Genomic DNA, 24,934 nt, shown 5'->3' with positions numbered 1-24,934 from the left:
GTTTTTTTTTTTCTTACAGCGAGTCTCGGTTATCCACTCATTCTAGACTTGGAGAGGCTAAAAGGAATTTTACTTTGTCCGTGGCCACAATCGAGCAGACCCATAACTTAGAATATCAAATCCGGAGCCTCCCACATTATTTTTCATTTGAAGAGCAGCAGTTCGCTCTATTACCACTGGACCATTTGACGAAGTTATTCTCACTCAATTGAAGAGCAAACCTTTCCTCATCCCTTTGGCTGCCGCGTGGATTTTTATTTTTTGGTTTTTTGTATTTGGGGGTCCGTTTTGGGAAGGGGAGAAATAAAAACAAATGTTCCTGGGCGAGTCGTGTGACGGTGACGTATGGTGCCAAAGAGCGTCCAAGTTCTCCTCATGTTACAAAGTGTGGGTCCCCTCCCCACCCCCACTTTCCTTCTCTTTCCTTGTGTTTTTATTTTTTCCGCTCTCCGAAACAACGGCGCAAACAATATTCCCTCCCTCTCTCCCCTTCTCCCTCTCTCTCTAGAAAATCTTTCATTTTCAATTTTCTTTTGATTTTTTTGCTCCAAAGAACTGAAAAATCTTATTAAAAAGAGACAAAGAGATTTATGGGTATTTTCTTTTGTTTTGAATTTTTATTTGTTGCTATAAAGGGGAGCTGAAGACTCAGAAGGAAAATAACAGACAGAGAGAGAGAGAGAGAGGGAGGAGAGAGTGGGGCAATCGACCTGGTTATTGGTTTTGTGCTTCCCACCGAATCGCACCACCGCCTTCTCAACTCTCCAAGCTCAAGTTTTTAGTGCCCACCAGCGGTTCACACGGCGCGAGGTGGCCGGCTTACTGATTCAGACAACTGGGTTTAGTGGTTTTTTAAATAAAAAAATACTTATTTGTAAAAAATTAAAAAATCTTTCTTCTTTTCTTGGGTTTGTGATTTTTATGGGGATTTGGTTTTTTGGGTTTTCTTTTTAATAGGTGCAAGCTTCCAATTGCTATATAAATGGGGAGTGGTAGATTTTGGGGTGTGTGTGTGTTTGTTTACTTATGAGGCTAATGGGTCTCATTGCTGATGGCCGCAGAGGAGCTTTGAGTCTCTTGCATCTGCTGCAAGCCTAAGATCTGCAGCTGTTTTAATTCCAATCTGGGTTTTCAAAACGTTTCTCAGTGCTGTGAGACGGGTACGTTTCTTACTTGCCCAGCATTTCATTTTTTAAATATATTTTATTTGCGTTTTTTAAATATATATATATATATATGATGTGTTTGATTGTAGTTAAGAGATTGGTTTGGTGGGTTTAATTTAAAAATGGTTTCTTTTGCTTCTGAGATTAATTTTTTTTTTCCTTCTGAGATTAACATTGTTTAATTTTGGGTTACTCTCTTCTGGTTGTGGAAAATTTGATCACTGTGCCATTCATCAATTCATAGTATGAAAGTTTGACAGGATTTCGTTGGTTTTGTGAGATCTCATATTTGTCGCTGTTAAATTCCTTCAAATTGTTAATGGGGGTTTGTCTTCTTTTGGGTTGTGTATGTCTACAGGAAATGGAAATTAAAGTTCGTGGCTTTACGATTGTAGTTTCGAAACTTTAATCTGTGTTTACTGTTAAATGGATTGAAGAAGTTGTTGTTTGGGTGCAATGTTAAAGGCCTTAGCATCTTGGCTATCAGTTTCATTGCTCCTATTCTGTGTTTCTGCGTCGGATAACGGATACCCACGGTGCAATTGTGACGATGATGGCAGCTTGTGGAGCATCGAGAGCATCCTAGAATGTCAGCGAGTGAGCGATTTCTTGATCGCTGTGGCCTACTTTTCAATCCCCATTGAGCTGCTCTACTTTGTCAGCTGCTCGAATGTACCATTCAAATGGGTTCTCTTTCAGTTCATTGCCTTCATTGTGCTATGTGGATTGACACATCTACTCAATGGCTGGACTTACGGCCCTCACCCGTTCCAGCTTATGCTGGCTCTCACGGTTTTCAAAATTCTTACTGCTCTGGTCTCATGTGCCACTGCTATAACACTCATCACTCTCATCCCTTTGCTTCTCAAAGTGAAAGTGAGAGAATTCATGCTGAAGAAGAAGACTTGGGATCTTGGGAGGGAGGTTGGGCTTATAATGAGACAGACAGAAGCTGGAATGCATGTTCGGATGCTCACCCAAGAAATTCGCAAGTCGCTTGATAGGCATACAATACTGTCGACAACACTTTTTGAGCTATCCGAGACATTGGGTTTGCAGTACTGTGCAGTTTGGATGCCCAATGAAACTAAAACAGAGATGATTCTCACCCACGAGCTGAAAGGGAGGAATTATTCTCATATGTACAACTTTTGTATACCTATAAGTGATCCTGATGTGATACATATCAAGGGGAGTGATGGGGTGAACATCCTTAGGCCTGACTCTGCACTTGTTCATGCCAGTGGTGATTCAGGTGAGCCAGGACCAGTAGCTGCAATTCGGATGCCAATGCTTCGGGTTTCCAATTTCAAAGGAGGAACTCCGGAGTTGATCCAGACTTGTTATGCAATACTGGTTCTGGTCCTCCCTGGTGGACAACCTAGATCTTGGAGTAGCCAGGACCTGGAGATAATTAAGGTAGTTGCTGATCAGGTTGCCGTGGCTTTATCCCATGCTGCAGTCCTCGAAGAGTCTCAACTCATGAGGGAGAAATTGGCCGAGCAAAATCGAGCCTTGCAACAGGCAAAGATGAAGGCTATGATGGCAAGCCACGCAAGAAATGCATTCCAAAAGGTAATGAGTGATGGGATGAGGAGGCCAATGCACTCAATTTTGGGTTTGCTTTCTTTGATGCAGGATGACACTTTGGATAGAGATCAACGAGTTATTGTTGATGCAATGGTGAGGACGAGCAATGTCCTATCAACCTTGATAAATGATGTGATGGACAATTCGGCAAAGGAAAGTGGAAGATTTCCATTGGAGGTGAGATCTTTTGGGTTACATGGAATGATAAAGGAAGCAGCTTGCCTTGCCAAATGCTTGTGTGTATTTAGGGGCTTTGGTTTTGCAATTGATGTGGACAAGTCCTTACCTGATCATGTCATGGGGGATGAAAGACGAGTGTTTCAAGTGATTTTGCATATGGTTGGAAGCCTGTTAAATGGAAACAACGTGGGAGGGTTCGTAATGTTTCGGGTTGCTTCTGAGAAAGGGAGTCAGGGAAGGAGTGATCAAAGGTGGGCAGCCTGGAGACATAGCTCGTCTGATGGTGATGTGTGTGTTAGATTTGAGCTTGGGATAAGCAATAGTGGCTCTCAGTCAGAGGTCACAACACCAGCAGTGCAGCTTGTTGGTAGAAGATACACCAGTGAAGGTGTTGATGAGGGTTTGAGCTTCACCATTTGCAAAAAGCTAGTGCAGGTGAGGGTGATCAACTTTGTCTATATGTTTGAGTGTGTGTGTGTGTGTGTAGTATATCCCTTTGACTAATGATGGAACAAAAATATTACAATTTTAAAGTTAAAGACTATTCTTTTAGAGATAGGAAACGCAATAGCAGAAGATGTTAGTATAGCCAGAATCTGCATGAAATTTTTCGCCCTTGTGCTTGTAGGATGTAACATTTTTCTTTTTCTTCAAATGTTCCCGTGTCAGAAATTGGTGACCTATGCTGCTAATCATATTCAGATAGCCCTTCTAATGACCAGTTACAAGTTTTAGGACAGGCTCTTGATAACCAAAGATGTTAACCCTATTTTTATCACAGTAGAATGTACAGGAACCTCACTCAGCCTTTAATAGGTAAGGTTGTACAGGACGAACTTAGTTTAAAAGCATGGCCTCGCCATTAAGATTTTCGAACATGATATTTCCCCTCAAATCGTTACTAATTTACTAGCATTAATACGAGGAAATCTTTTGGAGATATAGTTTGTTCAGATTTGCAAACCTTTACGATTTACGTATATCTGCTAGTTCTACATTGACTGGTCATATAGTTTTACTTGGTTGGAATTTTCTTTTTAAACTGAAGTATTAATTCTTAATTGTCAGATGATGCAAGGAAATATATGGGCAGTCCCTAACCCTCAAGGATTTGCTCAAAGCATGGCACTTGTTCTTCGGTTTCAACTTCGTCCCTCCATTGCAATAGCCATCTCTGAACCTGGAGAATCATCTGAGCACCCACATTCCAATTCACTTTTCAAAGGCTTGCAAGTTTTATTAACCGATGATGATGACGTGAACAGGGTTGTGATGCGGAAAATGCTCGAGAAGCTTGGTTGCATTGTAACTGCCGTTTCATCCGGATTCGAATGCCTTTCTACTATTGGTACTTTTGGTCCTGCTGGATCTTCATTTCAAGTTGTTTTACTTGATCTTCACATGCCTGAGTTGGATGGTTTTGAAGTCGCAATGAGAATCAGAAAATTTCGAAGCCTTACTTGGCCATTGATCATTGCCGTAACTGCTAGTGCTGACGAAGGTGTGTGGGATAGATGTATGCAAACAGGAATCAATGGGGTTATCCGAAAACCAGTTCTGCTGCAAGGGATAGCGAATGAGCTACGAAGAGTCTTGCTGCAGGCAAACAAAGGGATGACATAAGTTGCATATCAAGTTCTGACCAAAAATCCGGCATTGGGTGTTACGCGATGCCCTGCTTCATCTCGTGTACGGTTGAGATTGTTATAATTGCATAGATAGTTCCAGATGTGATCACAGGTAATATTTAGTTGTCTTGTAAAAGAATGGAAAAAATTTGGCAAGAAAAAGTTTGTTGGAAAACCAGATACTGTAGAGAAATAAGAAATATCTGCAGAAATTGAGTAGAGTTAAAAAATCAGCAGTTAATTCTTTGTATGTTATGTAGCAGGTGAAGGAGGTTTATAGTTTTTGAGTTATGAAAAAGACATCACAGTCAAATTATACAATTATTGGCAGAAGTGTGTGCGTTTTCCTTCACTCGATACTTGCAGCTTACATGATATAGCATTGTCAAATGTGATGCCCAAAATTAATGCTATTACCTTGTCGTTTTACATAACAAATGTGAAAACGCATTAATTAACTCAAAAGAGTGCTGTTATGCTTACACGCTGTACTATTTTTCACAACAATTTCGTAACTATATTAATATAGATGATAAATCAATATAAAGGTGATCATACTTCACATACATATTCGTTGATTTTTTTTTTTTTTTCTAGCCCAGTAAAAAGAGGAAGGAGACTTTAATGTTTTATTTTTGGAACACAGGTCAAAGAAGATTAAAAAAAGAAAGAAAGAAGAAAAATCGAGAAACGAAAAATAAAAATGCATTTGTTTTGTTAAATTCAGTGTAGCGCAGGCAGCTGAGAGTACATAGTCAACAAATGATTATATTCTATCAAATAGCAGACTGAGATCTGAAAGTGGCTTTATTTTGGTAATATTTATTTTTTTTATTTTTATTTGTATTTTGAGTGAGTTTATTTTACTTCATTCGAAATGGCAGAGAATATTTGATATTTTGTGGTTTGAAAGTAAATGGAAGAGAGATTCCAAACAAAAAAATGTAAATGGAAGAGTATGGGTAAAGTCTACATTTGCAGAGACTTGTGCGTCTGGATACTTTTGCTTCGAAGAAAATAAAGTTTGCCATGCATGAACCAACAACGTACGTGGACTCTTTATGTTATCAATATTATAAATATCATATCCAAGTGGACCCCTTTTTTTGCTTATTATACCCCACCTACCCCAACAACAATAAGTTGGGTTTTATATTAATATAAGGTTTGGAATAAAATTTTGGCCAATTGGGTTTTCTTTTTATATGTCAACTATTGTATTTCAAATAGTTTGACGTTAAGAAAGATCCCTTTGAAATTTTAGGACTAAATTCCCTTCACAAAATTCTTCGTTTTTGTCATCCTTTGCTTTTTGCCTAGCAACTTCATGTACATCTTGGGAATGGCGTCTTTGTCAACAGTATATGATGAATCTTATCTGGCATCTCACTATCAATGTCCCCGTACTTTATGAATGCAAACATTCAATTCTGTCACGTAATTATTCATGTCATAACTATCTACTAATGTATCTAAACTTTACTATAAAGTAAAAAAACATCAATGATTGATGAAGAATAATTAACATTGAAATTCTCCAAACACTCTTTAGCCCCATCATATGTTTTCTAAACATTTATTTTTGTTGGATATTTTATTTTGATAATTTTATGAGACTAATGAATGTGGTTTTTTTTATATATAAAGAATGTAATTTTATAGCTTGATCAATGTAATATACCTAATTTTTGCACTAAGAATGTCTTATCTAAAGAAAATTTACACATCCTAATATTAAGATATGATTCAACAAGGGAAACGGTTTAGTTTTTAGATTCTCTTTCCAAGGATTATGTCAAAACTCAGCTAAATCAACAATTTTTCAAGTCAATATTATGAATAATCTAGTTTATTAAAATAAGTCCAATCTCTTAAGTTTAGGATTATTTATTATCAATAATTATCTCTTTAATGGTAAATTTTTCTCTAAAAAGTAAATTTCTTCTCTATTATCTCTTTAATTATTTCTTCTTTTTCCACCCCCCTCCTTTTTTTTTTTTTTTTTTTTTTTTTTGTTATTTCTTGTTCTTCTTCGTGCTCTAAACCCTATTATAGATTTTATTTTTATTTTTTTTTATAATAAACCTATATCACAGGTTAATTGTATTTATCTACCTAATGACATATTCTTTTTCATTATCAACCTGTATTACAGATTAATGTGTCTTGCTAGTAAGTATATTATGCTTTTGTACCTTTTGGTTAATTTCATATCTGCCTTATACGTATAATATATATTCATATATTTGTTATTCGAGTTAGATTCATATGTTTTGCAGATAATTTATGTAAGTATCTTAGTTTTTTTGTTAGAAGATATTAAGTAGATTTATTCAAATTTCTCAGATGCATGAAATCATAAAATTTTAATTTATCTCTAATAATTAAAAAAATAAGTATAAAAGAAATAAAAATGAAGAAAAGATAATACTAGACTTACTTTTTTTTTCAAGCCTTTTTTTCAAACATTGGGATGGTCTTGTTCAAAACTTCTACCTGTCCATTTTACCTTATGGGTATCTTAGAGTGGAAATGAGGTGACAGATTCCCAATTCCTTGTACCAATATGTGACTTCAGAACTAGTGAACTGCAGCTCGTTGTCACTATCGGATACTCATTTCGAGAAGTAGTATGTAGCCACTATCAGGTACTCATTGTTTCCTTGAGCCTACTTGAGGGGCCTAACTAAGTCAATACCCTATTGCATAAATGGGCACACTTCTATCAAAGTATTGAGTTCCTTTGCTTGTTGATGGTTCATAAAGGTGTACCTTTGACATTTATTGCAACTTTGGGCGTAGCTAGTAGCGTCATGTCGCATGGTGGGCTAGTAAAATCCTGCAATTAGTGCCTTCTAGGCCAATGATCTTCCTCTTGTGTGGTTGCCACTGATAGGAGCATATTCATGCAACTTAAATGGCTTGTTCTCGTGCATTTACGTTATGTTTCTCTCGTTATTTTAGTCCTTTATGCTTCTTTTGTGTGTTTTCAGGTTCTAAGGGCCTAGGGAGCAAGAAAGTGCATTTTGAGGCCATTTGGAGCATTTTTGGGCATGGATTGGATAGCTTATCCATGGAGCCAAGAGGATGGACGAATTTGAAGGCCTTGTATGCACTTGAAGACACAAAACAATGGCTCTAGCCCAATCAAACACATTATGCCATACAAACCAACCTATTTTAGGCCCATTCTATGTACTTAAACCCTAGCCCTTTAAACTAATTCATTGATCTCATATTTCCATTCACAACACTTCACACAACACAAATACCATTCCATTGCCGTGAGTCCCACTTCATTTTCTGCATATTTTCTCTTCATTCTTCCATCTCCAACCACTCCCTACTCCATTCCACATACACCTAAAGCCCTTAAGCTCACCTTAGACTTTGTGCTACAACAACGAGGAAGAAAAGAGTGCTTAAACGTTCATACAATTCAAGTTTGAGTTGTTGGAATGTTTAGGTGTTTCTTTGATTTCAAAGTTTAAATTTAATTCTCTTTGTTTTGCACGTATGAGAAGGGAAGAGAAGAGTGCCTAAACGTTCATACAATTCACGTTTGAGTTGTTGGAATGTTTAGGTGTTTCTTTGATTTCAAAGTTATGAGGAACTAAACCCCCTTTAGCTAGGGGGTGATTCGAAACTATGTTTATATTTGCATTTTGAATTGATTACGTTTGGTTGGAATTTCATAAGTTGTGGATTCAATTCGTTTAACTGTTTGATTGATAACTTATTTATGTATGTTCATTGAGATTGCAAGCTTAATTTTCATGCATAAATATGACGCTAGAATATAAGTGAATTTCACCTAATCGTTATGAACTTATATTCACAAGTAGTAGAGGTTGCTTATAAACAATCTCGTTAAACGAATTCTTGGCATAAGTTTCATGCGTATTCCATAGTAACGAATGCCTCGTCGATGTTTATGATTTCCGTTGAACTTAATGATCTTGGTTAAATGTCTCTATCATGCGTATTCCATAGTTAGGGACTTTGATTAAGAATAATTTGGTTGTAATGCGTATTCCATTCAATCCAACGAATTTAGGGAAATCTGAAAGTTAATCTAAGCGGATCTAATTAACTTGGAGCATTGAGTTTCACAACTTATCGAAAGACCAACTGAGAATCAATTTTGTTTGCAAGTGTAACATGTGTGGAGAAGAACCCCTTGGCTATTCCATCATCCATATTTTCATCACATTCATATTTACATTTTGCCTTTAATTATATTCTGTCTTTTTAATTTAATATCGTCCAAACACAATTCCCCCCCTCTATTTTGTTAAGTTTTAATCATTCGTATTTGTTTTATTTTTGTAACTTTAAGCTTTTGGAGTCATAAACAATTGCAAATTCGTCTAAATCAAGTTCTAGCTTCTATTTGAGTCAATTTGATTGTTTTAGACAATTTGAGTTTTTCAAAGCCTTTCTGAGTCATAGTAGTCTTGTTAAGAGTATTTTAATTTAGTTTTTATGTTTTTAAGTCAATTTAGAAGGTTTTAGCAAGCCCTCCTAATCCCCGGTCTAGAACGATCCCTCACTTATCCATTCTACTACAATTGTCAAACGAGGGTTTAATTTGAGTGTCAAGTAAATCTCGCATCAAATTTTGGCGCCGTTGCCGGGGATTAGCAACTTTGCTAATCCTTTGTCTTTATTTTTATATTTTGTTTTTCGTGCATTTTTATTTCAAATTCTTAGTTTGTTTGTTTCCTTGTTTTTTTTTTAGGTACTGTGTATGACTCGTAGCTCTCGGCCTATTATAGAGAACATCTCCGACTTTGACGGTGATTTTGAACGCACTTTGAGGAGAACGAGGAGTCAACAAGAGCCACCACAACCTCCACCACAACCTGGGCTTGAAGAAGACGAAGTAGGTGTAGAAGAAAAGCCCACGGATCAGATTTTTGAAGAAGAACAAGCCATGGCAGCAGATAATAGAACCATCAAGGAGCTTTCGGCCTCGGGTTTGGATAATGCATTGCCTCTTTGTATCCAATACCCCACGGCTGCAGAGGGGAAGACTGAGGAATTTGAACTCAAATCCAGTTTGTTACACCATATTCCGAAGTTCCATGGCTTGTCTATGGAAGACCCCAACAAACACTTGAAGGAGTTCGAGGTGGTTTGTTCGAGCATGACCCCCGTCAATGTGGATGGGAGTATATTGAAGATGAAGGCCTTTCCATTTTCACTTATGGACAAGGCCAAAGATTGGCTCTACGAACTAGCCCCGGGAACTGTGACTTCGTGGGAGAGTATGAAGCGTGCTTTCTTGGAGAAATTCTTCCCTACTTCGAGAGTGATTCTCCTACGGAAGAAAATTAGTGGTATTCAACAGAATCATGGTGAGACATTCCCGGCTTATTATGAGCGCTTCAAGGGCCTTGTAGCTTCATGTCCTCAACATCAAATGAAGGAGGAACTTCTCCTTCAATATTTCTATGAGGGCCTCCTTCCTATCGAACGTCAAATGGTTGATGCGTCAGCGGGAGGAGCATTGGTGGACAAAACACCAAGGGATGCCAAGATTCTCATAGCCAACCGAGCGCTCAACGCTCAACAATATGAAGGAGTGGGCCAAAGGGAAGCCCCACGGCAACAAAGTGTAAATGAGGTAAGTGCTATTTCTGAAATTCAATCACAACTTGCTAATCTTACTTCTCTTGTTTCTCAGGTTGTGATTGGTCCAAAAGCACAAGAACACCAAGTTTGTGGCGTGTGCTCAATTCAAGGGCATCCATCCGACAAGTGCCCTCAACTAATCGAGAATGGTGGGTGGGAATCTGCCAATGCAATTGGTTTCCAAGGACAAAATCAAAACAACCCATACTCGAACACTTACAATGCCGGATGGAGGGACCATCCAAACTTCAAATGGAGGGAGCCACAACAAGCTGCCCAACAAGGAGGATTTAGGCCAAACCCCCCTGGTTTTTATTCCAAGCCGTATGCACCCCAACAATCCCAACAACCTTCGGCATCATCTCATTCAGGTACGTCTTTGGAAAGTAATCAAGCTATGCAATTACTAACCTCTATTTCGCAGGGGTTGCAAAATCAAAACAACCGAATAGAAAATAACGAGAAGGAGATGATGGATATGAAGAAACAAATAGGGCAGATTTCTGAGTTCCTTGGACAGATTAGAGAGCAAGGAAAGCTTCCTAGCTCAACCACAGTCAATCCAAAGGGAGGATTCGAATCCGCCAAGGCCATCACCCTAAGGGGTGGAAAAGAAGTTGGGACCGAGCCAAACAATCCCAAATTTGCCCAGAAAGTAGATGAAGAGACGACACAACCTGAGGCAGATCACCCTAACTCGACCAAATCAGGTAATTTAAGTTCAAATTCATGTACTTCACGTCCTAATCTGCCCAATGTACCTTTTCCTCGCAGGTTCATGCAAGAAAAAAAGGAAGAAAGCGAGAAGGACATTCTTGAAACGTTCCGGAAGGTGCAAGTGAACATACCACTTCTCGATGCAATCAAACAGGTTCCAAAGTATGCTAAATTCCTCAAGGACCTATGCAATACAAAGAGAAGAAGGGCAAACAAAGAGGTAGTGAAGGTAAGCGAGAATGTGTCCGCTGTTTTGCAACGTAAACTGCCTACCAAGTGCAAAGACCCCGGTAGTTTCACGATTCCTTGTGTGATTGGACATAATCGTTTTGAACATGCCATGCTTGATTTAGGTGCATCCATAAATGTCATGCCTTATTCTATTTATGCATCTATGAATTTGGGTGAATTAAAACAAGATGGTGTAATTATACAATTGGCCGATCGTTCTAACGCGTATCCAAAAGGAGTTTTGGAAGATGTGCTTGTGCAGGTGAACCATTTAATTTTTCCGGCTGATTTCTACGTCCTAGACATGGAGGATTCAGCCCATTCTACATCTTTGCCGATTCTCCTTGGTAGGCCATTCATGAAGACGGCCCGAACGAAGATTGATGTATACAAAGGCACCTTGACAATGGAATTCGATGGGGAAGTGATTGATTTTAATATTTCTGAAACTATGAGATATCCCGTTGATGACCATTCTTGTTTTTCCATTGATGTTATCGATTCTTTGGCGCAGGTATACCTTGAAGAATTGAACGAGGACGCCCTGGAAACAACCATCACTAAGGCCATAGAGCGCAAAAATGAAGGATTTGGGCCAATGCAAGGCCACGGCAAGGAGGAGGAATTCTTTGCAATGGGTTCTAGTGAAGAAATAATTGAGGTTGTGGCAGCCCTTGAGTCATTGCCACAACAATATGGTAAGGTTCCACTCTCACTTTCAAATTCAGTTTCCACTAAGATGCTACCTTCTGTTGTTCAGGCACCATCGCTTGAACTTAAGCCGTTGCCGGACCATTTGAAGTATGTGTTTTTGGGAGAAGACGAAACATTGCCCGTCATCATTTCATCAAGTCTCACAGCAATGGAGGAGGAGAAGCTTGTGAGGGTGCTGCGAGAGCACAAAACGGCCATAGGGTGGACTTTGGCCGACATTAAAGGAATAAGCCCTACCACATGCATGCACCGTATACTTCTTGAGGAGGGGGCTAAACCAACTCGAGAGGCTCAACGCCGTCTCAACCCTCCGATGATGGAAGTGGTAAAGAAGGAAATAATCAAGCTTTTGGATTGCGGAGTGATCTACCCTATCTCCGATAGCCGTTGGGTCTCTCCAGTTCAAGTCGTTCCCAAGAAGTCCGGAGTAACTGTTATCAAGAATGATGAGAATGAGCTCGTGCCTACACGCATTCAGACTGGATGGCGGGTATGTATCGATTACCGGAAGCTAAATGCCATGACTAGGAAAGATCACTTTCCTTTGCCATTCATCGACCAGATGCTCGAAAGGTTAGCCGGTCATGCTTTTTACTGTTTTCTTGATGGATACTCTGGATATAACCAAATTGTGATAGCCCCGGATGATCAAGAGAAGACCACATTCACATGTCCCTTTGGAACATTTGCTTATCGTCGCATGCCATTTGGCTTATGCAACGCACCAGCCACTTTCCAAAGGTGTATGGTAAGTATATTTTCCGATTTTGTTGAAAAGATCATTGAGGTTTTCATGGATGATTTCAGTGTATTTGGGAGTTCATTTGATAATTGCTTGGATAATCTGACCTTAATTTTGAAACGATGTGTTGAAACTAACCTTGTCTTGAATTGGGAGAAATGTCACTTTATGGTGAAACAAGGTATAGTTTTAGGACATATTGTTTCAGAAAAAGGAATTGCAGTAGATAAATCGAAAATAGACCTTGTACGTCACTTACCCTCTCCTACTTCGGTTAGAGAGGTACGTTCGTTTCTTGGCCATGCAGGGTTCTATAGGCGTTTTATCAAGGACTTCTCCAAGATGTCCAACCCTCTTTGCCGATTGCTTCAAAAAGATGTGCCATTCAAGTTTGATGAAGAGTGTAATTCGGCATTTAACCAACTCAAGGAGAAGCTAGTCTCGGCCCCCATTATTGTACCTCCAGATTGGAGCCTTCCGTTCGAGCTCATGTGCGATGCATCCGACTATGCATTAGGAGCTGTTCTAGGACAAAGAAGAGACAAGCGGCCGCATGTCATATACTATGCCTCTCGGACTCTCAATGATGCCCAATTGAACTACTCCACGACGGAAAAAGAACTTCTCGCTGTGGTTTTTGCTTTAGATAAATTCCGTTCATATTTAATTGGTACTAAAGTAATCGTTTATTCTGATCATGCAGCTTTGAGGTACTTGCTCACGAAAAAGGAAGCAAAGCCGAGGCTTATCCGTTGGATTCTTCTTCTTCAAGAATTTGATATTGAAATCCGGGATAAGAAAGGAAGCGAGAATGTAGTGGCTGACCATTTAAGCCGAATGATCCACGAGGAGCATGAACATGCCGTACCTATCCCTGAAACTTTTCCCGATGAGCAGCTACTTTCCATTGAGGTAAGTGAACCATGGTATGCAGATTTAGTGAATTACTTGGTGGCTAAACAAATTCCAAATGAACTAAACAAGCACCAACGTGATAAGCTTAAAAATGATGCACGTTTCTATGTTTGGGATGACCCTTATTTGTGGAAGTATTGCTCAGATCAAATTATACGTAGATGTGTGCATGATTCTGAATTTCACTCAATTCTAAGCTTTTGTCACACATATGCATGTGGTGGTCATTTTGGCACACAACGCACTGCCCTCAAGGTTTTAGAGTGTGGTTTTTATTGGCCGACTATATTTAGGGATGCTAGAACCTTTTGTATGTCTTGTGATCGTTGCCAACGAATGGGTAACATAGGTACCAAGGACCAAATGCCGCAAACCCCTGTCTTTAATGTTGAAATTTTTGATGTTTGGGGCATTGATTTCATGGGCCCTTTCCCTCCATCTTATGGTTTCACTTATATCTTGCTTGCCGTTGATTATGTTTCTAAATGGGTGGAAGCAAAAGCCACATGTACTAACGATTCTAAGGTGGTTGCAGATTTCGTGAAAACTAACATTTTTGCTAGGTTTGGAATGCCGAGAGTAATCATAAGTGATGGAGGGTCTCACTTTTGCAATCGGACCATTGAGGCGTTGCTAAGAAAGTACCATGTCAACCATAAGGTCTCCACACCTTACCATCCTCAAACAAATGGCCAAGCCGAGGTGTCTAACCGAGAAATCAAACAAATTTTGGAGAAGACCGTTGGACCAACAAGGAGGGATTGGAGCTTACGTTTAGATGATGCACTGTGGGCATATCGTACGGCATACAAAACACCCATTGGGATGTCACCTTTTCGGCTCGTCTATGGTAAGCCATGTCATTTGCCCGTAGAGTTAGAGCACAAGGCACATTGGGCCGTGAAGATTTTCAACATGGACATAGATGCAGCGGGAGTTCATAGGAAGCTCCAATTGAATGAACTTGAGGAGATTCGGAATGAAGCCTATGAGAATGCCCGGATGTACAAAGCCAAGACCAAAGCATTCCATGATAAAATGATTCGAACCAAGACCTTCACAGTTGGGCAGAAAGTGTTACTTTTTAACTCTCGCCTACGTTTGTTTCCTGGTAAGTTGCGTTCTAAATGGATTGGCCCGTTTGTTGTTACTAATGTTTTCCCTCATGGTGCAGTGCAAATCAAAAGTTCAAGGACGCAGCAAGAATTCAAAGTGAATGGGCATCGATTGAAGCCCTATTACGAGATGTTTGAGGAGCATGTCGTGGAGGAGGTACCCCTCCATGCCGTGGAACCTAGTCAAGCTTAAACGGAGGTACCGTCCGGCTGCAAGACGTAAAAGAAAGCGCTTCATGGGAGGCAACCCATGCATCCGAATAGAGAAGAACTTGGAAACCCCTTTAAGAGACTTATTTTTATTCCTTTCTTTTTCTTTACTGCCTTTACTTTGCTTTCTTTCTCGTATTTGTTTATTTGCTTGCTCTGTTGTGACTTTCTGCTTAAAACATGGTAACTAAGTATATTTGATGCAAATTCGTTGGATTTTATCACCTATCACTTAGAATGTTGTTTCTTGCTGTTTTAAGCGTTTTTAGAGTGTTTTATAGTGTCTTGGTATAAAACTTCGAAAATTTGATAAAAATTAAAAAAAAAAAAAAAAAAAAAAAAAACTCTTCTCTTTGTTGCTATTTCGTTTCTGCCTTGTTAGGTTGTTTAGTTGTTATTGTTTGTTTGTTTATTAATTGTGTGAGTCTATGATTGAAACATTGAGAAAATGTTTGATTTATTGATAGGCACTGCTAAACAAAGAAAGATGGTGCTTCACAAAGGTTGTTTGCTTGAGGCCCCACTACGTGGCTTTACTCTTGAAGCGGAAGGCGTAGGAACAGAAGGCATCGGAGCGGAAGGCGTAGGAACAGAAGGCATCGGAGCGGGAGGCATCGAAGATAGAGCATTCCAGGCCTCAATACTTGGCCAAGCGCTGGATGAGCCAGGAAAAAGGTGCCTCTGGAGGAAAGACGAAAACCTTTGACGGTCACTGTGAATCCGACCTTCAGACTCTTGCAGCTCATCAAGCTTCCTCTTCATGCCCGACGAATAGTTATTTGCAAGCACATGCAAACTTCTATTCTCATACTTCAGCTGCTGGATCTCCTGCTTGAGACTTTCCACCTCTGCCATCAATGATTCCACCTGACGGGAGCGGGCAAGCAGGCGTTGGCCCATGTTGGACACAAAACTCGCACACTGAACACTAAGTGCGAGGGACTCTTGAACGGCCTGCTCATCGGACCGTCCTGACAGCAGCCTACTATCTTTCGGAGTGAGGAGGTTCCTAGCTACTATTGTAGCTGTTGTGGCGTCCTGCATCACAGAGTCTTCACCTGAAAGAGGACCGTTAGAAGAAAAGAAAGAAGGACGCCATACGTTACCTTGACGCGGCGCGCCCGTATCACTGCTAAGGCTCAATTCCAAGCTAAGGTTCGATGAGTTTGCCATTTTTTCAAAAGTGTTCAAAGAGAAGGGATGGAGTTAAATTTCAAAGGGCCGGAGTCGATTTTCAAGAATGGGAAATCTTCAGAGTGTGTTTGTGGCGGTGATCGATACCTCAATAAGAAGCCAAGGCGACGCGTCTACCGATTCAAAAAGCCGGAATTTCCGGCGTAATTTAGGCGACGCTTTCTCAGCTTTTCAGAAGACGTGTTCAACTTTGTCAAAAGAGTTCTTCTTTTCAGACAACACGTGGAGGCCATCATCGCAACTACACATCTTTAGCCGACAAGCGCAAAGTTCGGCGACACTTTCTCAGCTTTTCAGAAGACGCGTGCAGCTTTGTCAAAAGGAGCCGCATCTGCACTACCACGTGTCGTTCAGCAAGCGAAGGGACGTCGTTCAGAAATCGAAGGGGCGCCTGCTCAGCAAGCGAAGAGGCGTGTTCAGAGATCGAAGAGGCGCCATTACTTCAAAAAGCCGGATTTGCGGGATCAAAACGTTTGTCGACAAAGGTAAAAAGTACCACCACTTGATATTATCTCTATATATGTCAACCTTCGTCTTTTATGGCAGGGCAAACCTGAAGAAAAATGCCCAACTCTCCCTCACCTCTGAGGGCGTACTCCCAGCAAAGCCTTTCGAAAGACTCAATTCTTTCTTCTTCCCCAAAGATGATACCAGATGCCTGGAGTACATATGACCCAGGAGGAAACAGCACAACAAATACATGTGCTGATTCATTCACCGCTTCTTCAAAAGCAAAGGTATCTCATATCATCAAGGTCAAAAGCAAAAGTATCTCATATCATGCTCTTTCCCTGTCTTTTTCTTTGTCCTTGTTCTTACTCGCATGGCAAAGTAAAACAAGCAATCAGCCGGCACTTGGAGTCAGTCTTCCGATCTGGAGCCAACTGCCTGGAATCTATTCCTGATTGCTTACCTAGCGTTGCTCTCGAGTAGTCATCTTCAACGGTTGATACACTTCCGGAGAAGGGACCACTTCTGCAAAGGGGAGCGAGTAAGGCAAGTGAAAATGATACATTGAAGCATGTGGAGACAAACATAGGCTGAGTTATCCTCCAACCCTTTTCAATACGAATTGGAAAGATTGAACAAAGAAACAGACCAAAGGGGTAAGCTCAGACCTTCGGGGGAGACCAAATGAACCATCATGCTGCCCAGTTCAAGAAGTAGCACAAAGGAAAATCAACGATGGGCGGAAACCAGTTCGAGAGTAAGCCTGTGGAATCATCAAGATCAAGCCTCAATGCAATCAACAAAGAGAAGATGGAATTTACACTCTATAACCAGATTTGCGTCTCTAAACTCTTCTCTTTGTTAATTACATTATGCCATGTTTAGTATGTTTAAGTGCTTTTTGTGTATTTACTTATGCTTTGTGTGAATCTATGCTTAAAACATTGAGGACAATGTTTGATTTAAGTGTGGGGGGGTAACTAAGTATATTTGATGCAAATTCGTTGGATTTTATCACCTATCACTTCACATGTTGTTTCTCACTGTTTTAAAACTGTTTTAGTGTGTTTTGTCTTAAAAATTCGAAAATCCCATAAAAATTTGAAAAATTGTTTTGAAAAACCCAAAAAGAGTTGTTTTAAAGTTGTTTTTGTGTGTGTGTTTGTGTCTTAGGATACCTTCCAACACAATGATAAGGATTTGGTTTGTAATTGCATGACTGTTAAAAAGAGTTATTAACATAGAGAAAAGTTTGATTTACTCTTGGTATATGCTTGGTTATGGTTATAATGTATAACTTCACATGCAATCATAAAAGAAAATTTAGTTTTTGTAACATGCCTGAAGGAAGGAACTCAAACAAATGCTACAACCCTGAGAGACTTGAGCCTATAACGTTCTTTGGAGAGTATAATCTGTGATTTCTTGTTTTCTAAAATCGTTGCATGATCTCATTATTCTTTGCTTGGTTACTACTTAGAAGGCGTTTCATCATATAGTTCCAAATGCTAGAACTCATGCCCTTTTCATTCAAAGCATGTTATTGATTTGCATAACATATATCAAGATGAAGTTGTGTAGTTGCCACCATAGCCAAATAGCCTCGCTTCCCATATTTCGTATATGTTGTAAGTTTTACCCCCGTTGAGCCATGTTAACCCATGTTCTTTGTTTACCCACTTTATCTTCACCTAACCTAGAATATGACCGTCCTTACCCTTGTTCTTAAAAGATAGTGAGCATGACTTAATTGAATTCCTTTTGAGTTACATTATGAAAGAAAATAAGTGTGGGGGAGAGAATGTTTAAGTGTTTTTGTTTTGAGATTCAAAAAAAAAAAAAAAAAAAAAAAAAAAAAGAGAAAAGAATAAGTGATTGAAGAAAGGTTCCAAAACACCAATTCTGGGCGTAAATTGTCTAAATTCTCCATTTTTGTTCAAAAGTTGAGTTTTCATTCAAAAGTGAATTCTAAGTTGATTAAAATGCTTTGCTCACTATTTCTTTAAGAACCTTTGTTTTCCATATCCCTTCTTTATCCACATACCCCAAGCCCCGTTACAACCCTTGACTTCTATCTTGAGTGTTGTGTATTTCAATTTGTGGAGTTTGAACTTGGTATGAGCTTATGGTGTCACTGGTTCTCGCGTCTAAGTAGTAGCATTCCATTCATGAGATCATATCTAAACTTGATTATTAACTCCAGAATTTGCGTTCTTTGTGATACATATATGTGAGTGTCGTTTTCATGTTTACATCAATCTTCTCACATATGACTAGATTAGGGTGTGTAGTTAGAAAATCTGAGTAAAAATTGAGTGCATATCTTGAACGGAATTGAGCAAATTCTCTAAGGCATGTTACTACATTCAAAACATGGTTTTAAATGCTTAATTGTGAACTAGTATATGGTGACTATGATTAAGAATGTACTTAAATGTGAAGATGACTAAAATCTGTGAGAATGATGATTTTTAACTTGTCATGTGCATTGGAAATCCCTAAGACGGTTGTTGGAAGGTTTAGGTTGTGTTTTACGTGTTTAGTGTCGTTTTGTTTATTTGTTTTTATTCTGTTTTGCTCGAGGACTAGCAAAAGCTAAGTGTGGGGGTATTTGATAGGAGCATATTCATGCGACTTAAATGGCTTGTTCTCGTGCATTTACGTTATGTTTCTCTCGTTATTTTAGTCCTTTATGCTTCTTTTGTGTGTTTTCAGGTTCTAAGGGCCTAGGGAGCAAGAAAGTGCATTTTGAGGCCATTTGGAGCATTTTTGGGCATGGATTGGATAGCTTATCCATGGAGCCAAGAGGATGGACGAATTTGAAGGCCTTGTATGCACTTGAAGACACAAAACAATGGCTCTAGCCCAATCAAACACATTATGCCATACAAACCAACCTATTTTAGGCCCATTCTATGTACTTAAACCCTAGCCCTTTAAACTAATTCATTGATCTCATATTTCCATTCACAACACTTCACACAACACAAATACCATTCCATTGCCGTGAGTCCCACTTCATTTTCTGCATATTTTCTCTTCATTCTTCCATCTCCAACCACTCCCTACTCCATTCCACATACACCTAAAGCCCTTAAGCTCACCTTAGACTTTGTGCTACAACAACGAGGAAGAAAAGAGTGCTTAAACGTTCATACAATTCAAGTTTGAGTTGTTGGAATGTTTAGGTGTTTCTTTGATTTCAAAGTTTAAATTTAATTCTCTTTGTTTTGCACGTATGAGAAGGGAAGAGAAGAGTGCCTAAACGTTCATACAATTCACGTTTGAGTTGTTGGAATGTTTAGGTGTTTCTTTGATTTCAAAGTTATGAGGAACTAAACCCCCTTTAGCTAGGGGGTGATTCGAAACTATGTTTATATTTGCATTTTGAATTGATTACGTTTGGTTGGAATTTCATAAGTTGTGGATTCAATTCGTTTAACTGTTTGATTGATAACTTATTTATGTATGTTCATTGAGATTGCAAGCTTAATTTTCATGCATAAATATGACGCTAGAATATAAGTGAATTTCACCTAATCGTTATGAACTTATATTCACAAGTAGTAGAGGTTGCTTATAAACAATCTCGTTAAACGAATTCTTGGCATAAGTTTCATGCGTATTCCATAGTAACGAATGCCTCGTCGATGTTTATGATTTCCGTTGAACTTAATGATCTTGGTTAAATGTCTCTATCATGCGTATTCCATAGTTAGGGACTTTGATTAAGAATAATTTGGTTGTAATGCGTATTCCATTCAATCCAACGAATTTAGGGAAATCTGAAAGTTAATCTAAGCGGATCTAATTAACTTGGAGCATTGAGTTTCACAACTTATCGAAAGACCAACTGAGAATCAATTTTGTTTGCAAGTGTAACATGTGTGGAGAAGAACCCCTTGGCTATTCCATCATCCATATTTTCATCACATTCATATTTACATTTTGCCTTTAATTATATTCTGTCTTTTTAATTTAATATCGTCCAAACACAATTCCCCCCCTCTATTTTGTTAAGTTTTAATCATTCGTATTTGTTTTATTTTTGTAACTTTAAGCTTTTGGAGTCATAAACAATTGCAAATTCGTCTAAATCAAGTTCTAGCTTCTATTTGAGTCAATTTGATTGTTTTAGACAATTTGAGTTTTTCAAAGCCTTTCTGAGTCATAGTAGTCTTGTTAAGAGTATTTTAATTTAGTTTTTATGTTTTTAAGTCAATTTAGAAGGTTTTAGCAAGCCCTCATAATCCCCGGTCTAGAACGATCCCTCACTTATCCATTCTACTACAATTGTCAAACGAGGGTTTAATTTGAGTGTCAAGTAAATCTCGCATCAGCCACATACTCTGGTATGGATATTGTTCAAGATCTTTAAGCTTACTTTTGGAGCAATACACAATGTATTGGGTCCAGAATAAGAGCGCCAAGAAAGCTTCCCACTGATGACTGTGTATCTTGAAGCCTTTTGGACCAATTTTCTAGCCAAGTGGCAATCCTCTGGTCGTTTTCCTTTTTGTATGTAGTAAATGATTTCGTCCATCGAATTTTCTCTAGCATCAATAATAACAACTACCTCTGGTTTCGACTCGTGGATGCTCGGAATAGTAAGGTACTCAAAATTGATTGTTTATCAAAGATAATAGTCGACAGCTGACGCTATGCTTGCCAGTGCATCAGCATGGCTAGTTTCTCCTCTTTGGACCTGGGTGATTTCGTACTTCTCGAATTTCTCAACTGGCGCATTGACTTTGTTTAGGTAGCGTCCTGTCTAGGATGATGAGCAGCGAAGTCCCCCATGACTTGGTTAACTATGATCATCGAGTCACAGTGGATTCACAATTCTTTCACCTAGAGCTTTTCCGCCCCCAGAGTCTCACTAAGAGTGCTTCGTATTCTGCTTCATTATTACTCACCTTGAATCCAAGCTTGAAGTCATGTTCGAGTATGGAGCCGTCTAGTGTCATCAAGACCATTCTTGCCCCAGTCTCATTTATAGCATGCTTTGAGGGTCTACCGAAATGGAGGATTTCTGGCATGACACGCCCCTATCTCGATGTCCTTGGTGACATCTGGATGGCCACGTGCTAACCGAGACCTGAGGGTGACGAAAGCCATCTAATTAATGCAAATGTTGAGAACATATGAACATGCATATAAATTTCGCTTATGAATTATAGCAAGATAATAGGATGTGACTATTCATGGAGTATGAGAGTACTATCACAATAATAATGTTCAACTGCTAACAATGAATATAATAATAATGCATGACATGTTCAGAGTATACATCTAATACAGAGTACAAGTGGAAGGTAAGATAGAGAAGTGCTATTACAATAGATGTCAAGCAAAGAGAATAGCATAATGTCACTAGTAAGGGAAAGCCTCATAGCATGAGTCGTAATCCTCGCTCCTATGTCCTGAGGGGGCGCAAAACAAATATGAGTGGACCAAGTTAATATATAATACTAAACAGTTATCAACATACTAACCCCCCAAAGTTTTACGAAAACTCAATAGCATAATATGTAGTAGGTTTTCCGAAAACCCTAGCATGCCATAAAACCTTTCACAAAACATATCTCGTATATAGTATGCTAACTAGTGGTATCAGTATCACTCGAAGGCATATAGAACTCTTCCTTCAGAAACTTCCTTCACAAGTATCAATCGCCCGTAGGCTTCTACAACACCTAACCCGAAGGTCAATATAAGTATTATCGCCTGTAGGCTCCTACAGCACCCAACCCAAAGGTCAATATAATAATCATCACCCGAAAGCTCCTACAGCACCCAACCCCGAAGGTCAATATAAGTATCAATCGCCCAAAGACTTCTACAACACCCAACCCGAAGGTCAATATGTGACTACTAGATACGCACAAAACCATTGAACATGGACTTTCCAAACATAGGGGTGTGTGTGTGTGTGTGTATGTATCTCAAAATCATCTTCATAGTCTAAAGTCATCCATCATCTATACTATAAAGAAGTGTGTAAAAGCATGTTCATAAATAGTATATCGTCATCCATCAGATATACTACAAAGAATATTGGTTTGATAGAAAATATGGTAATTCAAAATATTCTAAGTAAGCATAATATATCATAAAACGTAATCATTAAATCATGTTTTTCATGTATGCATTTTTACTATTAAAACATGCAGTTTAGAAAGGGTCTACTCACATATACTCCGTCGTCGAAGAGCCGTATGAAATAGGAATGACGAAATCACCGCTAATATTCACACTTAAGCACATAAAGTGTCCAATTAATAAAACTCTAATCAAACGATTGAATTTGGGAAAACAGACGTCAAAGATAGTTCAAAGACGTCGAAATTAGCCTAGGAAGGGTCCTGAACGAAAACCCGAAAAAAAAAATCAACAAAAGTCAACGTTGACCGGTCAAAGTCGAAGTCAACAATGACCGTTGATTGGTTTAACGGTCAAATCAGGTCAGGCCAAAGTCAACGGTTTGGGTCGGGTCAACCAGGTTGGGCTAGGGTTGGAATTGGGTTGGGCCTAAAGGGTTTGGGCCTTGGGGTTAACTGGGTTTAAGGTTTTGGGCTTAAGGCCCGGCCCAAAGATTTGGGCCAAGGGCTCGTGCTAACTCGGCCCAAAGGCTTGATTGGGTTTTAAAAAGAAAATAAATTAAATTAAATTAAATGGATTTGGGTTTGGGGTTAACGGGCCTAAGGCCCAGGTCTTAAACGGCCCAAAGGCCTATGCGACAAGGGTTTTGGTTTGGGCTATGGAAGGGTTGGGCTCAGGGGTTTAAAGGGCCAAAGGCCTGATGTTTGGTCACTGCCCGAAGGGCCTGGGTTTGGTATCTCGCCAGGGAAGGAGGCTGAAGCCTCTCGTGCTCCGGTCGATGATGATTTGGACGATTCAACTTATGATCTAAGTGCCAAAATGAAATTAGAGATGACATGAGATGAGAGTTTTGGTACCTTTAGTCCGTCGTGAAAGGGCTGAAGAAGACCAGAATCTGGCTCAAAGCTCACGGGGTTCGCCGAAGCTAGTTCTTAGTTTCTGGGCTTCACAAAGCTCCACAAAGACGAGGGAGAGTGAGAGAAATAATCCACGATGGTGGTGGTGGTGGTGTGTTGTCAGTGGTGTGGGTGTGTCGTCGGTGTGGGTTCAAAACGGAGAGAGAGAGAGATGGAGGGAAAGAGAGAGAGAGAAAAAGTTGAACTGAAAGAAGGAAAAAAATGAATGAGTTGAGAAAGTGAAAGATCTGAGAGAGCCTAGGGAAGAGAGAGAGAGAGATAGGGATAAGTGAGTTAGGAGGCTGCCACGTGGCAGCATGAAAGATGAGGGAAATTTGGATGGAGGGTCCAGATTTAGAATAGGATAGGGAACCAAATTGCAAGATTCTATAAACTTTTAGGGAATTTGTCTAATTACAAAATTTTTTAGGGTGGGGTTTAACATGGCATGCTCCAAGGGTCTACCAAGTCTGCAATTTCTTATGCTGCTAGGGTGAACCTAACTACAAAATCCGCTAGTGTTGTGCTTTGATTGAAGTCTTATGATAGTATATGATGTCATCCTGTTCCAATTTGATGGCCCACTTAGTGACCCTAGACGATGCATCGGGGCTTGTCACGTCCCGGACCCGGGGTCGACAATAAAAACTCGAACCCGAATCCGAAACGTGAGTTAAAAACTAAATAATTAAAAGGAAATTGAAATGGGTTGGAAAATAAATTCCTCTTATAAAAATAATTCATGATTCTTAAGGAAATCAAGAATTCTTTACACCTTACAATAAATAGATGAATAAACATTTTATTCTCACATCTAATCTGATCTCATCATGTCTACTCTTTTGAATGTCTAGTTTGTATACTTGCATAACAATAAAGGGATGAGCTTCAACAGCTCAATAAATACATAACCTTATCATAGTAAATTGACAATATTAAATTAAGTGTCATGAAATCATATAGCCAAATATCAAATCATTATTGATAACAATGCATGATTGCAACCTCTTCAACTATTCCCATTAACTCATATAATAAAACACGCAGACATGCACGTCTCATACCAAGCATTTTACCACTGTAGTGGTGGTTCGAATATTCTATTGTACAAATTAACCAGCATAAGATATCCCGAGTTCATAAACCCTTTTTGTTAGTCATCTTATCTAATTCATTGATCTCCAATCCAAATCACACACATCGATAATTTATTCCACCTATATCCTATTCTAATGTGCACACTGGGCTCGCCTGAGACTTGGTTCACAATGAATAGATTTAGCTACACAAAAGATCATTTCCAATTACCCTCATTCCAGACCAATCTCATCACTAAAGTTCTAACCACATCAACATGAATGAAGCACAAATAATGCCATCCCATTTTTCACATGTATCACAGTATATTCTCAACGAATATTGCTTTTAGAAAAAATTCCATAACCAA

The 24,934-nt window shown here is 39.2% G+C and overlaps 1 protein-coding gene across 2 annotated transcripts; it reads left to right on the top strand.

Annotated features, from left to right (window-relative positions):
* The first annotated feature begins 466 nt into the window (after positions 1-466).
* LOC137736966 (ethylene receptor 2-like) lies at positions 467-4,921 on the top strand. 2 transcript variants are annotated; one of them, XM_068476296.1, is made up of 4 exons: positions 467-810; positions 1,062-1,160; positions 1,525-3,371; positions 4,005-4,921. In XM_068476296.1, the coding sequence occupies exons 3-4, from the start codon at positions 1,623-1,625 to the stop codon at positions 4,557-4,559; spliced, it is 2,304 nt and encodes a 767-aa protein (XP_068332397.1). In that variant the 5' UTR covers positions 467-810; positions 1,062-1,160; positions 1,525-1,622; the 3' UTR covers positions 4,560-4,921. The 2 variants fall into 2 exon arrangements, with proteins under 2 accessions (XP_068332397.1, XP_068332396.1); XM_068476295.1 differs by having other exon boundaries at positions 467-1,160.
* Positions 4,922-24,934: the final 20,013 nt, after the last annotated feature.

This window comes from Pyrus communis, chromosome 6 (genome assembly GCF_963583255.1).
Source record: "Pyrus communis chromosome 6, drPyrComm1.1, whole genome shotgun sequence".
NCBI lineage: Eukaryota > Viridiplantae > Streptophyta > Magnoliopsida > Rosales > Rosaceae > Pyrus > Pyrus communis.
Note: the sequence above shows the minus strand (reverse complement) of the source record. Positions and strands in the feature narration are given on the sequence as shown.